This window comes from Lepidochelys kempii, chromosome 1, assembly GCF_965140285.1.
Source record: "Lepidochelys kempii isolate rLepKem1 chromosome 1, rLepKem1.hap1, whole genome shotgun sequence".
Taxonomy (NCBI): domain Eukaryota; kingdom Metazoa; phylum Chordata; order Testudines; family Cheloniidae; genus Lepidochelys; species Lepidochelys kempii.
In genome coordinates, this window is record NC_136380.1 from 238850364 (window position 1) to 238865102 (window position 14739).

Sequence of the window (14739 nt, forward strand, 5' to 3'; positions counted from 1 at the left end):
GGATATAATCCCTATGGAAATTCCTTCTTTGTTTTCAATGTTATATTTTATAACAATCTCCATTTTTTTTGCCATGCATGTAGGCACATGGAGCATCTTAGAAATGTTCAGAACTTGGTTTGTACAGTCTTTCACTTGATTCTCTATTGCAAGAATTTTTTTCTTAATAAAGAACCTGAAATGCTTTTTTAAAAAGTACACGAAGATCCCAAATCAATAATGGGGCACTGAAAATGTCCTCATTTAAAAATAATGGTTTTACACGTTAGAACTACAGCATGATCTGAAACAAACTTTGCATTATAATATCCCATGAACTCTGTGGAACTTTGTATTTAAGGCTGAACCGCACAGTTGGCTGCTGTGTCTCTAATGGGCAGAACATAACCTTGGACCTGAACTTTCCCAAAGTTTGGAGTTCTTCCGATATGGTGCCAAACTTTCCATTCAGGCCTATCTCCAGTTAGTAACTGACTTCAGGCACTCAGTCTGTCCTTGTTTCTTGGGCAGCAGCTGATACCATCACAATAACCTAGGCAGGGGCTCATCTTCCTCAGGGATTTATTTTACAATATGACCTTAATATCCTTCAAGCAGTGGTCAGAAAATGGGAAATGGTCATAGGCTGGAGGAGGCAGTACAAACCTAGGGCCAGTCACATAACACTGAGCAGACAGTTTATTATTAAAAAACAAAGCACAAAACAGTTTTAATGTAATCACTTTCATTTTTATTATTTTTTCCTCCTTTCTCAGTGTATCCCAAATTCCAAGACAGAAGCATTTAAAATACAAGCAGATGATGCTTTCTAGAAGTTCAGCTTTTTCAAAGCATTGATTGTCCAGGAGTTGGGTCATTTTTAGTTGGGTCATTTTTTTTTTTAACACCTTGAAGAAAAGACATGAGGAGCAGTGTGTGGCTGAGAGGAGTTGCAAAAGGCTGTGTTTAAATCTAGGTTTACCTCACTGGCTGTATAATAGGAGTCTCAAGAAGAAAAGAACAAAACAAAACAAACCTGGAACAGCAGGTGTTGCGTGTCAAGAATTGGGAGTGCACTGGCAGAAATTTGTGCAATTTTGCTTGGCACCTAACTATGCTATGCGGGATATTCTGCCACATTTACTCAGATTAAGTAGTACATAATTATAGGAGTAGCCCCACTGAAATCAATGAGATTATTTGCAAAGCAAGGTACTCATGTTGAGTAGTTAAGGTGGCAGCAACTGGTCCTTTAACCATATCAGTATCTATACAGCACTCTTCATCTATGGATCTCAGAATGCTATTAGTCCCTATGTTGTACATAAATTCTTACAAAAATGTCTGAAATTCAGCAATTAAAAAAATAGCTTTGGGCCAAAATATTGGGATTGGAAGGTTTTAGCTACATTTTCCTCCTCTGAAATGATCCACATCCATTTGGTTTGGTATAAAAATACAAAAATATGCTGCACACATGTTAAGGTTGCTCTTCTATGACGGTGACTTAGGCCTGGTCTACACTAGGGCGGGGATCGATCTAAGTTACGCAGCTACGTGAATAGTGTAGCTGAAGTCGACGTATTTAGATCTACTTACCGCGGTGTCTTCATTGCAGTAAGTTGACGGCGGATGCTCCCCCGTTGACTCCGCCTGCACCTCTCGCGCTGGTGGAGTACCGGAGTCGATGGGAGAGCACTCGGGGGTCGATTTATTGCGTCTAGACTAGACGCGATAAATTCATCCCCGCTGCCCGTCAATCCAGCAGGTAATGTAGACAAGCCCTCAACAATAGCAAGTGATACTGGCCTGCCACCTATTCCATGTGAAGTGGCTGCATTGGGCCATACCTTTGCCTCCCTCCATGGCATGGGCGCTCAGTCACAGGAGCAGAATTTTGCCACAAAGTTATTCTAACCAAGAACTGGAATTTTTCTTCATAGAGACTTGCCACAAAGTCAGAGAGAAGCTCTGTGATAAAAAGCACCACCTTCATTTTGAAAAAGAATATATGCAAACATGGCTACACAGCTCAGTCTAAGAGGCTGATTCTTGTGTGCTGCAGGAGTAAACCAGAAAAGGTCCGAGGCCCTCTGACTCTACTGCATGCTAGGAAATCAGCTGAAAATATATTTTCTAATACCAAGTATTGCATATAGGATTACATTCTCTGCAAATGCTGTACTCCATTTTTTCTACTGTTCAGTTTATCCATTTGTCTAATAGTACACTACGCTACTTTAAAGCACTGGAACTCTGGTAGAACTTCAAGACTAAATAAACCAAATCTTGATTTTTGCATTACAAGAATCTCCTTGAAACTATAATGAATTTACCTGGCAGTTTGATATGTGGCTAAATCCCTCCCACCTTAATCACATGATTAGTCCCATTGAAGTCAATGGGACTAGTTACAGTAATGAGATAATCAAGATTTACCATCTTTCTAGTTACCAGGTAGAATACAGTGATGACATAGTGCATTCAACTCACTGATGGGCAGATGGGTAATGAGTTGGGTACTACTGTTACAGTGCTGTAAGTGTAAACACTACTTTACCCAATGTGTAAAAGACAGGGAGCAGACCTGTGTAGGATATCTCTCAAATAACTTATCTTTTTACATATAGGTTTTTAAAATGTCAAAAGTAAGTTTTTTTAGACAGAGTTGGAAACTCAGCCTGTAAGTTCTTGTACAGCAGCAACATTCAAAAACTGACACGCTGAACCTGCACATTAAAATGAAAAGTTCTGCATTAACATGTTTAAAAATTTGGTTTTTGCCAAGCAAGTTAGGCTGAAATTTTCAAACTTGAGTGTCTGAAGATAGGCACCTGAATGTATATTTAAGCATCAAGATACAGATTCCCTGATTTTCAGTGGTTCTGATCTCATTAACATCAGTAGCAACCGTGGATGCTCAGCTGTTTTGGAAATCAGGGATGTAGATGCCTAACTATAACTACTCAAGTTTGAAAAATTTGGCTTTAGCTTCAAAGACATTTTATTAAAAAAAAAAATAGCCAACTTTCATTGTCTCCGATTACAGTGTCTGAAATGTAATTAAAGTAACAATTAATAGAGCAATGTGTCTATGGCAAAAGCTGCACACTAACTGACATGGAAAAAAACTGCAAAATCTGTAGCTCTTGAAAGTAATTAGAAATCTGTAGCATTCCACAGATACTTCACATTCGGCTCCTGGAAAGTTTTACCAGACAACTTAAAACTTTATTATAGTATTATCATGTTATCGTTGCCACTGATATGCTTTTCAAGCTGGTCTGAGGAAGACTTTATGTTATTAACACTGCAAATCTTGACTATTTCAGATTTACTTTCCACCTCTCCAAATCCCCCCATTTTGGCTCAAGCACCACTGACTAGACTTGAACATATTTTTAAATACAACAAAAATATGAAGCCAGAGAATTGGTTCTTTTATCCTTTTATATGCACTTTTGGACTAGGTTACAAAAAAGACTTTAGGACATTTTTTTCTTAAAATTCTCTTTATAAAAGTCATCCTGAATTACTCATGGGACTAAGCCATTGGCAGGTCATGGTAAGCTGCATATCTGCCAGTCACATGATGGTAAATCTGCAAGGAAAAGGAGAATTTCTAATGGTATCATACACAACTAAAAATTAAAAAGGTATCATTAGCCAACAAATTCATGACATGCTGAGGGGCAGTTGGGTGTAAATATATTTTAAAATGAGAGAGAGAGAGTGTGTGTGTGTGTATATATATATACAGGAAGAGTTCTATTGACTACAGTGGGCTTCAGATCAGACCCATGTTGAATATAAAATGTACTTTTTATTTATATCCCTCTTCCCCACCTATCATATGCTCCTGGTAGCTTTAGAGAGTGTAAACTCTATGGGGCACTAGGAGCAGATGAATACTCTAGAATGGGTGTAACACAGCCCTCTCCCCTATGGCTGTTCAGTAGCAAGAGGCAAAATCTCCTTCTGTATGCTGCTTCTACTGCAGAGGGCTGAATCTTACATCATTGGCATGGCAGGCAAGCAGTTCCTAGGCATAGCAGGCAGGTACCAATATCTGGCCACATCCCTCCTTTGCTAACACATTCTCACTTCCTGCAGGGTGAGAAACAAACATGGCATAGCTGCAGGCTTTGGAGCTCAGCAGCAGTGGAGTGACTCTGAGTGGTGGAAAGCCAGCAGAGCAGATTCCCTCTGCTCAGCACTGTGAGCCTGGCCCAGGTAGCTGCCTAGGGAGGCAATGCAGACTGATTGGATCATGGAAGCCCCCTAATGACTCCCTGTAGCAACAAGCTAGATTTAAAGACATCCAGCAGGGAAGCAAAATTGTAGTTCTTAAGTAATTAGAAATGTGCTCCATTATCCTTGAAATGGTGTAGAATACATATTTCATGAAAGCAATAAGCAAACTTTTTCCAGAAAAATGTTTTCTCTCAACCAAGATTGGAAGGAACCTCCTGGGACCTCAAATCCAGTCCCCTGCTATCACAGAACTAACCTGTCTCTCGATATCGGCCAGCAACGTACTGGCACCTAGGCGAAAGAGGTCTGGTTTCAGCCACTCATCTCCTAACTCCTCCTTCATCAATATGAGCCAGGTAAGAGCATCCTTTGCACTACGAATGCCTCCAGCAGGTTTAAATCCAACCTTAAGAAAAATGTAATACATAAAAAATGCTATTTATTTTCAGTGATTTGTCTTCATTTTAGGAGAAATGAAAATCTGCATATCTACAGCTGGGAAATGTCCCCAGTGTGCAGCCAAAACTCTGTTACGGGTTAGGTTCTAACTTTAGGCAAAGCCTTGAGCAAGCAATAGTGTGTAAGCGGGGCACCAACTCAGGAGTAGTCCTGGAGGGCTTTGTGCCTCAGACACCCCTATGAAAGGTACAATTCCCTCCCTGCTTCCGGACCCCCAATGAGATAGTGGGGTAGAGGCAAGACTGTCCGTTCCCAATCCACCCAGCCCCCACTCACATGCTCTGAGGAAAGAGAGAGACGGTATGTAATGTCTCCGACTCTTACAGGCCCGTTCCCAAGTTCTGGGTAGCTGACGTAGGGGTATAAAGGATGATTCTTATTCCTTTGCATAGGCACATAGTCACCATCTAGTTCTAAATGTCTAATAATAAACACATACACAAACATCTCCTCAAAGATGTGGAAGTGAAGAATTCTGTTTGCAATGGGAGTTAGTTATCTGTCAACAACTGAGAGGCTTCTATATTTTACTGAAAGCGTATGCATGATAATTATACGCTACCAGTCTGTACTCTTAAGCTATATTTAGTACACTAAAATTAATATACAGTTAATTGCCTAGATATAATAAATATTTCTACAGTGATGAACCAAGTTGGGTCCATCCCTACTAGACATATGAAGTTTTGTTTGTTAATTTGGCAAATACTGTCATTCCAGAGAACATCCACAGAATGTGTTTTTTTATCAGAACTGAAATGTGAGGCCTGCAATATATGAAACAATGTAGATCTGAATTTAAACAATGCACACTGTGTTAAGAGAACGCATTCTGGGTCCTATGTCGGCTGCATATCCATACACTTTTAGAATTGCAGAATCCGTCCACATCACAGTCCTTAAGAGCCTAGGAGTTCCTACACCAGAATGGACCATTTATCCATCAAGTCTATTATCTTGCCTTCAGCAGTGGTCTACACATGTGCCTTGAAGCTTGAAAAGCAAAGAGAATCAGAAGCAGGCTTGCTGGTATTTGATGTAATGCAGGAACAATCTGGATAGTCTGCAGTGTAGTATATAGTATATAAGAGTAACAAGAAGGGTTTCTTCAGGTATGTTAGCAACAAGAAGAAAGTCAAGGAAAGTGTGGGCCCCTTACTGAATGAGGGAGGCAACCTAGTGACAGAGGATGTGGAAAAAGCTAATGTACTCAATGCTTTTTTTGCCTCTGTTTTCACGAACAAGGTCAGCTCCCAGACTACTGCACTGGGCAGCACAGCATGGGAAGGAGGTGACCAGCCCTCTGTGGAGAAAGAAGTGGTTCGGGACTATTTAGAAAAGCTGGACGAGCACAAGTCCATGGGGCCGGATGCGTTGCATCCGAAAGTGCTAAAGGAGTTGGCAGATGTGATTGCAGAGCCATTGGCCATTATCTTTGAAAACTCATGGCGATCAGGGGAGGTCCCGGACGACTGGAAAAAGGCTGTAATGTCCATCATTAAAAAAGGGAAGAAGGAGGATCCAGGGAACTACAGGCCAGTCAGCCTCACCTCAGTCCCCAGAAAAATCATGGAGCAGGTCCTCAAGGAATCAATTCTGAAGCACTTAGAGGAAAGAAAAGTGATCAGGAACAGTCACCATGGATTCACCAAGGGCAAGTCATGCCTGACTAATCTAATTGCCTTCTATGATGAGATAACTGGCTCTGGATGAGGGGAAAGCAGTGGACATGTTGTTCCTTGACTTTAGCAAAGCTTTTGACACAGTCTCCCACAGTATTTTTGCCAGCAAGTTAAAGAAGTATGGGCTGGATGAATGGACTATAAGGTGGATAGAAAGCTGGCTAGATTGTCGGGCTCAACGTGTAGTGATCAATGGCTCCATGTCTAGTTGGCAGCCGGTGTCAAGTGGAGTGCCCCAAGGGTCGGTCCTGGGGCCGGTTTTGTTCAATATCTTCATTAATGATCTGGAGGATGGCATGCATTGCACCCTCAGCAAGTTTGCAGATGACACTAAACTGGGAGGAGAGGTAGATACGCTGGAGGGTAGGAATAGGATACAGAGGGACCTAGACAAATTAGAGATTGGGCCAAAAGAAATCTGATAAGGTTCAACAAGGACAAGTGCAGAGTCCTGCACTTAGGATGGAAGAATCCCATGCACTGCTACAGACTAGGGACCGAATGGCTAGGCAGCAGCTCTGCTGAAAAGGACCTAGGGGTTATAGTGGATGAGAAGCTGGATGTGAGTCAACAGTGTGCCCTTGTTGCCAAGAAGGCCAATGGTATTTTGGGATGTATAAGTAGGGCATTGCCAGCAGATCGAGGGATGTGATCGTTCCCCTCTATTCGACATTGGTGAGGCCTCATCTGGAGTACTGTGTCCAGTTTTGGGCCCCACACTACAAGGAGGATGTGAAAAAATTGGAAAACGTCCAGTGGAGGGCAACAAAAATGATCAGGGGACTGGAACACATGACTTATGAGGAGAGGCTGAGGGAACTGGGATTGTTTAGTCTGCGGAAGAGAAGAATGAGGGGGGATTTGATAGCTGCTTTCAACTACCTGAAAGAGGGTTCCAAAGAGGATGGATCTAGACTGTTCTCAGTGGTAGCAGATGACAGAATGAGGAGTAATGGTCTCAAGTTGCAGTGGGGGAGGTTTAGATTGGATATTAGGAAAAACTTTTTTACTAGGAGGGCGGTGAAGCACTGGAATGCGTTACCTAGGGAGGTGGTGGAATCTTCTTCCTTTGAAGTTTTTAAGGTCAGGCTTGACAAAGCCCTGGCTGGGATGATTTAGTTGGGGATTGGTCCTGCTTTGACCAGGGGGTTGGCCTAGATGACCTCCTGAGGTCCCTTCCAACCCTGATATTCTGTGATTCTATAGTGGTGCTTTCACAATTCTCTCCACCCCAGGAAGATTCTCCTCAGAGAGCCCTGAGATCTTCCTGTTCCTTTTTTTCCTCTTAATCTGCTTTCTCCTTACACCCTCACCCCCTGAGAGGATTATCGTTCTGCTAAATATTTGGAGAAGTTATATCCTGGAAAGCATGAATCCCATTTTCTATAGGATACAGTGAGATCAGTAAGAAAATGTACTGGAATTTAAAAAAAAAAAAATCATTGAGCTACATATTTGGTAAAGATTATAGTAATTTAACAAAACAAACTTGTAGAAGAAGTATGTTTCTCTCACACTGAAGCATTCTAATAACACAATTTCTAAAAGATAAAAACAGGAAAAGCTGCTGAATCTGAAATGCAGAGAGAGACAGAAAGAAAGAGTGAGTGTAATAGCTCTAGTTTTCCAAAAATAATTCAAACCACAGCAACTGGAAAAACATCTGCAATGCAAAGAATTAAAGCAAAGTGTATATGGTGTCTGTTTTTCCTTCACAAAGGGAAAAACTAATGAAAATGTCATTAGATTCTTCCTACCAGTGTCAAAGCCCTTTGAGATAATCTGTGGCTAAAACAAGTAAACTTCAGGTTTTAAAATAAAAGGGGGGGGGGGAGTGGGAGAGAATAATTAAAAATAACACTTGCACAGTTTTTCCTGTTCAGCATTAATATTCTAAAAAAGTTTTTATTTTTGCAAAAAGCTGGCAAAGACTGGCCTATTCTCGCCTCCATTTCCCAGCTTTCCAAGGAGCACATCTGACTGCCATAAAAATGCAAAAAGATATTTAATTCAAGAGCTGCATAAAGTCTAGCTGCCTTTTCCCTGCTGTTTCACAGCATTTCATTATTTTGTTTAATAAGTTCATCTCCTTGAGAATTTTCTTTTCACCTTATATTATTAAAAGTAATATGTTTTTATGGATTGGGGGTTTCCCAACAGAAAAACTAATTTGTGTGTGTCCTTCAAATAATGACAGGAAAAGATTATTTCCCATTGTATTGCACACTTTTCATATCACTACCACAGCTTATCATTCAATAAATGTTACTCTGCAACCTGTTCCTTTCCTTGAAAAAGTTTAATTTCTGTATTAACCTGTTTTTGCCAGCTCACGCCTTGCTAGAAAGCTTCTGTACAGCAGCAGAATTAGTTTGTTAAAGAAACCATTTAGAAATCTCTTGTCACTGATAAAATTGTCTTCAGTTAATAGAAGGATGTAAAGTCGGTTTACATCTAATTCTCTCTCTCTCTCTCTCTCTCACACACACACACACACTGTCTCTTAATAGCACATTTTAAACTGAGAATGAATTATGTTAAAATGAAAGGTAAATTAAATGATTATATTAATTAAATGTAAAAATCTTATAGTAATGCAGTGTGAAAGGGCAAATCCTGACTTCTGGCACACAGCTCATGGAACTGGGATCTGTACTGAGGACAGCCACAGGGGCTGAAGGTGGGAGGAATCCCCTCCATCACAGAGAAGGTTACAGAGAAGGTGTTACTCTAGCCACATGGCTGCAGAAGCCCCCATAGCCGTTACATACACACACACACGTGCGGGGAAATAGTCAATGGAGTCACATAGGCTTCATCTAGACTAGGATAAAAGGTGTGTTGTTAGAATATACCATGTTCTAACATCACATCTTTAAAATCCTAGTCTAGCCAAGGCCAGAGCTGTGGATAATTGGACCAGATTCTCTGTTACACTAATGCCCACGTAGGCTATTCTGGCAGCCTAAATGGACCTTAAAGGGAGTGGAAATGGTCTCTTGAGACTACTGCCTGTGCCAGGGGCCTTCCCAGCTGACATAAGGGCAGAGGGAGGGGTGAGCCAGCGATGGAGAGGGGATGTAATGGGAGTACTGTACTATAGCTATTTTCTGCTTTCCGGGGACCATGGAAGGAGACGAAGCACACGTAAGAGCAGTTCTGAGGTTGTTTCAACTTAACTTGGGGTTTGCACAGGCCCCCAACTGCCCCAGAACACAGGAAAAGGAAAGGTGGCTTAGAGCTTCCTTTGGCCACCTTCCTCTTCCATTACTGTTGCAAGTACAGGAACAGATGAATGGAAAATTGGATCTGCCCCAAGTCTCTGCTCCACAGTGATACGGAAGGACAGCAGTAGTAAACATCCTGTGTGAGCTCTCAGCAGCCTGTTCCCCACCCATACCAGTTCTGCTGCAGATCTTACACTCTGCCTTTCACGGCTGGTGGGAAACCCTACATGGCCAAGAAGAAAGCAGTAGAATTTGTACTTGGGGTGAGAATATAAAATAATCAAGTAAGTAAAATGTTGTAGCTTCTGACAAGTATTGTATGTATTGGGTCAATTCTCAACTGATGTAAATCTGTGCTGTTCCATAAACTTCAATGGATCTAGGCCAATTTCCATCAGCTGAGGATCTCTCCCATTGTTTATTAAAATTCACATTTATACAGCCTAACTAGTACACCAAAACACTATACATATGCAATGGGGACTGAATGGATGCTGCACAAATTTTCCCAGGGGGAAAAATTCCTCTTAACTGAGACTTAACATGGGAAGTTTCAGCTAAAGAGGAACATTTTTATAAGCAAGTAGAAAGAGGCAGCTATAAGGAAAGTTGAGTTGCACCTTGTCCTATATGAAAGCTAAGATATATGTTAATCAATCAATCATATGTTCTGTATTTTGAAAATATTCAGGTTTTACCTCAACTTCTCAATGACACAGTTTTTATTTACACAAAAGATTCCGATAGTAAGAATTACCTTGTTGCCAGTTTTCCAGTAGAAATCTCTAACGGCTCGCACCATGACTATGCCTACTGGAAGGGTGGCATTAACTGCTTCTTTTCCTGTAGAGGTCTTAATGAAATCAGCACCTTAAAAAAACCAGAACACTCCATGGTAGTTTTATAAAAACAGTAATTCTTTGAATATATATATATATATATCTTCTCATCCAAGGATCTCATTATGTTTTACAATCATTATTAAGCCGTACATCATCCCTGTAAGGTAGGCATTATCCCTATTGTACAGCTAGGGAACCTCAACCACAGTAAGGTTAAGAGTCCTGGTCAAAGTTTTAGAGCAACTCAGAACAACCACCAGGGGACAGAACCTAGGCATTTCTACTCCTAGTTCCTGTCTCTAGCCATCAGAACAAAATCTGTCTTTGCTCATGTGTCAATCAGCTAATGTTATGATATACAACATTTAAATGCATGGTCAGTAACGTATGTAGGCATTAAGAAAACATTCCAAAGAAGCGGACAGTTAGCCTTGGTCCCTGGCTTATTTCACTCTGCATTTTCATTTGAATACAATGTTATTCTTCACTTTGTTACCTGAGCTCTTGTGAAGTGTTGGTTGTACCCAGCTGCATTTCAGCATTGTCTTAAGTGAATTCTGCAACACAGTACCCAGTTTGCAAAATACTACTTTTTTTTTTTTTTGAGGGGGGAAGAGTGTAGGTACAGCCAGGTGTCTGATGCTGCTCCCATACAGTTCAATGACATCACTCCCACCGACTTCAGTGCAGCAGGCTGGAGCCCTGGGAACTGCAGGCTCTTTAACTAGCAAAAGTAGTCCAGGAGACCAATTCAACCAGAGGGTAAGACTGCAGCTCCCATTTAAATCAAATTACATCTGCTTACACCTCAACATCAAATTTAGCTCAGGGTCTGGTTTATCTCTCATCCAAACGGTGGCATCTCCAACAGCACAATGCCTTCTAGCAGTAATCTGGAGCAGTTTCACTGGGAGAGCAAAGCAAAGGAGGCCATCTCTTGAATCATTAACACCACATCCCACAACACCATGGGTTTCCTTGTAAGTTTCCCATTCAAGTACTGAACAGACCAATTGCTGTGTAAACTGTGTAATCTGATGAAGATCACATTTTGATCAGATGGGGCAACATAGAAACTCTTCTTAACACCATGGGGATGCAATTTAAAGTAAAGGGCAAATAACAATTTACTTTATCCACCTTAATTTTTTGCAAAGTTCAGTCATCTCTTTTATTGGACCAACTTCTGTTTGTTTTTTCCAACAACAGAAGTTGGTCCAATAAAAGATTTTTAGCTAATCCCTCTTGTCTCTCTAGTATCCGGGAAACAACATCACTACAACAACACTGCAAACAAAGAATTAAGGTCACCCACGTTATATACTTTGGGGCCACTCCCACTGAAGTCAGAGTTTTTCCTTCTGATTTAAAAGGGAGCAGGATTGAGCCCACTGTATACACTTGATGGTCACATGTTTTTTTTAAATAGAAATCAAACTTTAACATTATCAAATTTTAGTTTTTTCAGTTTTTCTTTTAAGTGCAGAATTTAAGTCCTTCAGTACAATACCCCCCCCCCCCCGCCCATTACAAGGTAAATCAAAGCTTTTATAAGTCTTATAATTACAAGTCTCTATGGTACAGTTTCATTAAAAACTTTCATTAAACAACAGCTGCCCTTGTATATGGTCTTCTAATCAATTTGGTCAAACAGAATGACTTCTAATCAGCTGTTGATAAAAATAGAAGATGAAATTTTAATTCTAATAGATTAACCACAAACTCAAGACCGTCTTCAAAATCCATCTAGCTCCATTCTCCAGTGGATTTAACGACTATTCAGCAACTCATTACTAAATAGAACAAGATGAACATTTTCCAGTTCATTAAAGAAATGTACTATGTATTTTTGCATTGTCCTCAAGATTCGTTACAGGGAGTCTTAATTACAAGATAATGGATAATGGTTATTAAATGCAGACGCCAGTAATGAAGCTCTATTCATTTGCGAGCCTCAGAGACTGCAAATAGGGGAAAATAAAATTACTAGCTTCAAAAGATTAACGGATCAAATTATTATTCAATTTTGAAAATTTCATTGACTTCATAGAAACAAGAAGAGATTAAAAACTATTATTAGTACAAAAGTAATGCATTTATTTATTTATTTTTAAATAATATCTTAAGGCTATTATCAGAATAATCAGCTTTTGGATGTGATTATTAGACAAACATACAGCCAATTTAGCATCATCTCCTAACAACGAAAACAATACATTGTTATTTCATGAACAAATTCTATTTATGATACAAGAGCTTGCTAACAGGATTCCATAAAGAATCTTGTGAAACCCAGAAGATGTATGCTATCAGAAAGCACTACAGTGTAAGGCATTACTAACATTTTATATTTCACTTATGAAAAAAAGGGATTTAAAAATCGACCACTGCTTTAAGGAGCAAGGCATTAAGTGGAATTCATGCCAACCTTGAAATTGGAGTTTCTGGTGACATTATTCAAACACCAAAACAAAACAAAACAAAAACCAAGCAATTGACAAAAGTTCAGCAAGAGTTTTATCTGGTGATTCAGATAATTTTGAACCTATAACCATCATCCAGCCACCCTTTTATGAATGCACATACACAGAGGCAAGTTTTCAAATACATTTCTAAATAGCTTGTGAATTAGAAAGTGACTCAATGAAATACTAAGGCTAAGATCTTCAAAAAAGGGTGCCTAAAATTAGGCTTCTAGGTCCAGATCCTCAAACATATGTAGGTGCCTAAGTTGTTTGGCACCTAAATATCTTTGAGGATCTGGGCCTTAGGTCCCTCTATAGGCCCTGATTCCAGAACATGCAGAGCACAGGTGGAAGGCTGTGCCAATGCAGAACCATTTTGTTTAGGTATTTCTATGGAGCTTGAAGGGAGTTAGACACCCAATTCCCATTGCATTTTAATGGGATTTGGGTGCCCAAAATCCTTAGCTAGCTTTGAAAATCCCAGCCATTGACTTCTGTGGAGTTTTGTGCATGCTCAGTAGTATGCCTGCATGCTATATTATACATAGGGCCATACCAAATTCATGGTCCATTTTGGTCAATTTCACAGTCATAGGATTTTAAAAATTGTAAATATTATGATTTCAGCTATTTAAATCTGAAATTTCATGGCATTGTAACTGCAGGGGTCCTGATCCAAAAGGGGGCCGTGGGGGGATCGCAAGGTTATTGTAGAGGGGTCACAGTATCGTCACTCTTACTTCTGAGCTGCTGCTGACGGCAGCGCTGCCTTCGGAGCTGGGTGGCCAAGAGCCCAGCTCTGAAGGCAGGGCCACTGCCAGCAGCAGCACAGAAGTAAGGATGGCCTGGTATGGTGTTGCCACCCTTACTTCTGCTTTGCTGCTGGCGGGGCGCTGCCTTCAGAGCTGGGTGTCTGGCCAACAGCCACTGCTCTCTGGCCACCAAGCTCTGAAGGCAGCACAGAAGTAAGGGTGGCAATACCTACATTAACCTTGCAAACCCCCCACCCCACCCCCTGCAACCCTATTTGGGTCAGGACCCCCAATTTGAGAAACGCTGGTCTCTCCCATGAAATCTGTATAGTATAGGGTAAAGTACACAAAAGACCAGATTTCATGGTCTGTGACCCATTTTTCATGACCGGGAATTTGGTAGGGCCCTAATTATACAGAACCAGGGACTTTGGTGCTAACTACGTGTTCTAACTTACAAAACACTGATTACCTGCACTTTTGAAAATCCCATTAGCTACATTGGGAGCTGCTAGATCAGGCCACATATTTAGGTGCCTCAGTGTGGACTTAGGAACCTATATCTTTAAAAAAAAAAAACCTTGACAAAAGGGTTCAAACATCTGTTATTAGAGCAGAATAATTTGCAACACTGTGGTTACAAGAGAGAGAGAGAGCCTTCTAAGTATCTCGTTCTGAAGGATTTAATTATTTATTTTGGTGGTGTAACGGGAGTGTGATGGAATGTCTACCCCACACAAGACTGGAAGGGGTTAAGAAGGCCAGACAGGACAACTAACTCCACAGGCTGCATCTGGAAGGGGAGCCAAGGAGCAGGAAATTGAAAACAGGCACAGCTGGGCAGGAACAGACAGGGTCCATAAAGCCAGGAAGCTGTCAACAGACAAAGAAAGACTGAAGGAAGACTTTGGGACCCCTGAAGGGGGAAATACAGATAGTACTGAGCCAGAGGGCTGAGTCATGAAAAGGAGGCTGCCGTTTCTGGAGCGAGAGGGGCCACAGGAGGAGAGGACGGTGAGAAAGACACCACCGGAGGAAGGCACAATACTTGGCTCAAGCAAATCTCTAAAATGACCAGC

General features: G+C 40.9%; 1 protein-coding gene across 4 annotated transcripts in view; it reads right to left on the minus strand.

Annotated features, from left to right (window-relative positions):
• Positions 1–3411: 3411 nt before the first annotated feature.
• Positions 3412–14739, minus strand: part of DERA (deoxyribose-phosphate aldolase) — a 91349-nt gene continuing 80021 nt past the window's right edge. For 3 of the 4 annotated variants that reach the window (XM_073319068.2, XM_073319088.2, XM_073319097.1), the window contains 3 exons: positions 10359–10471; positions 4490–4639; positions 3412–3580 (listed from right to left, as the gene is read on the minus strand). In XM_073319068.2, the coding sequence (XP_073175169.2) occupies positions 3524–3580; positions 4490–4639; positions 10359–10471 (320 nt within the window). In that variant the 3' untranslated portion in view covers positions 3412–3523. The remainder of the gene's footprint in view (positions 3581–4489; positions 4640–10358; positions 10472–14739) is intronic. The other variant, XM_073319078.2, reaches the window with a different exon arrangement.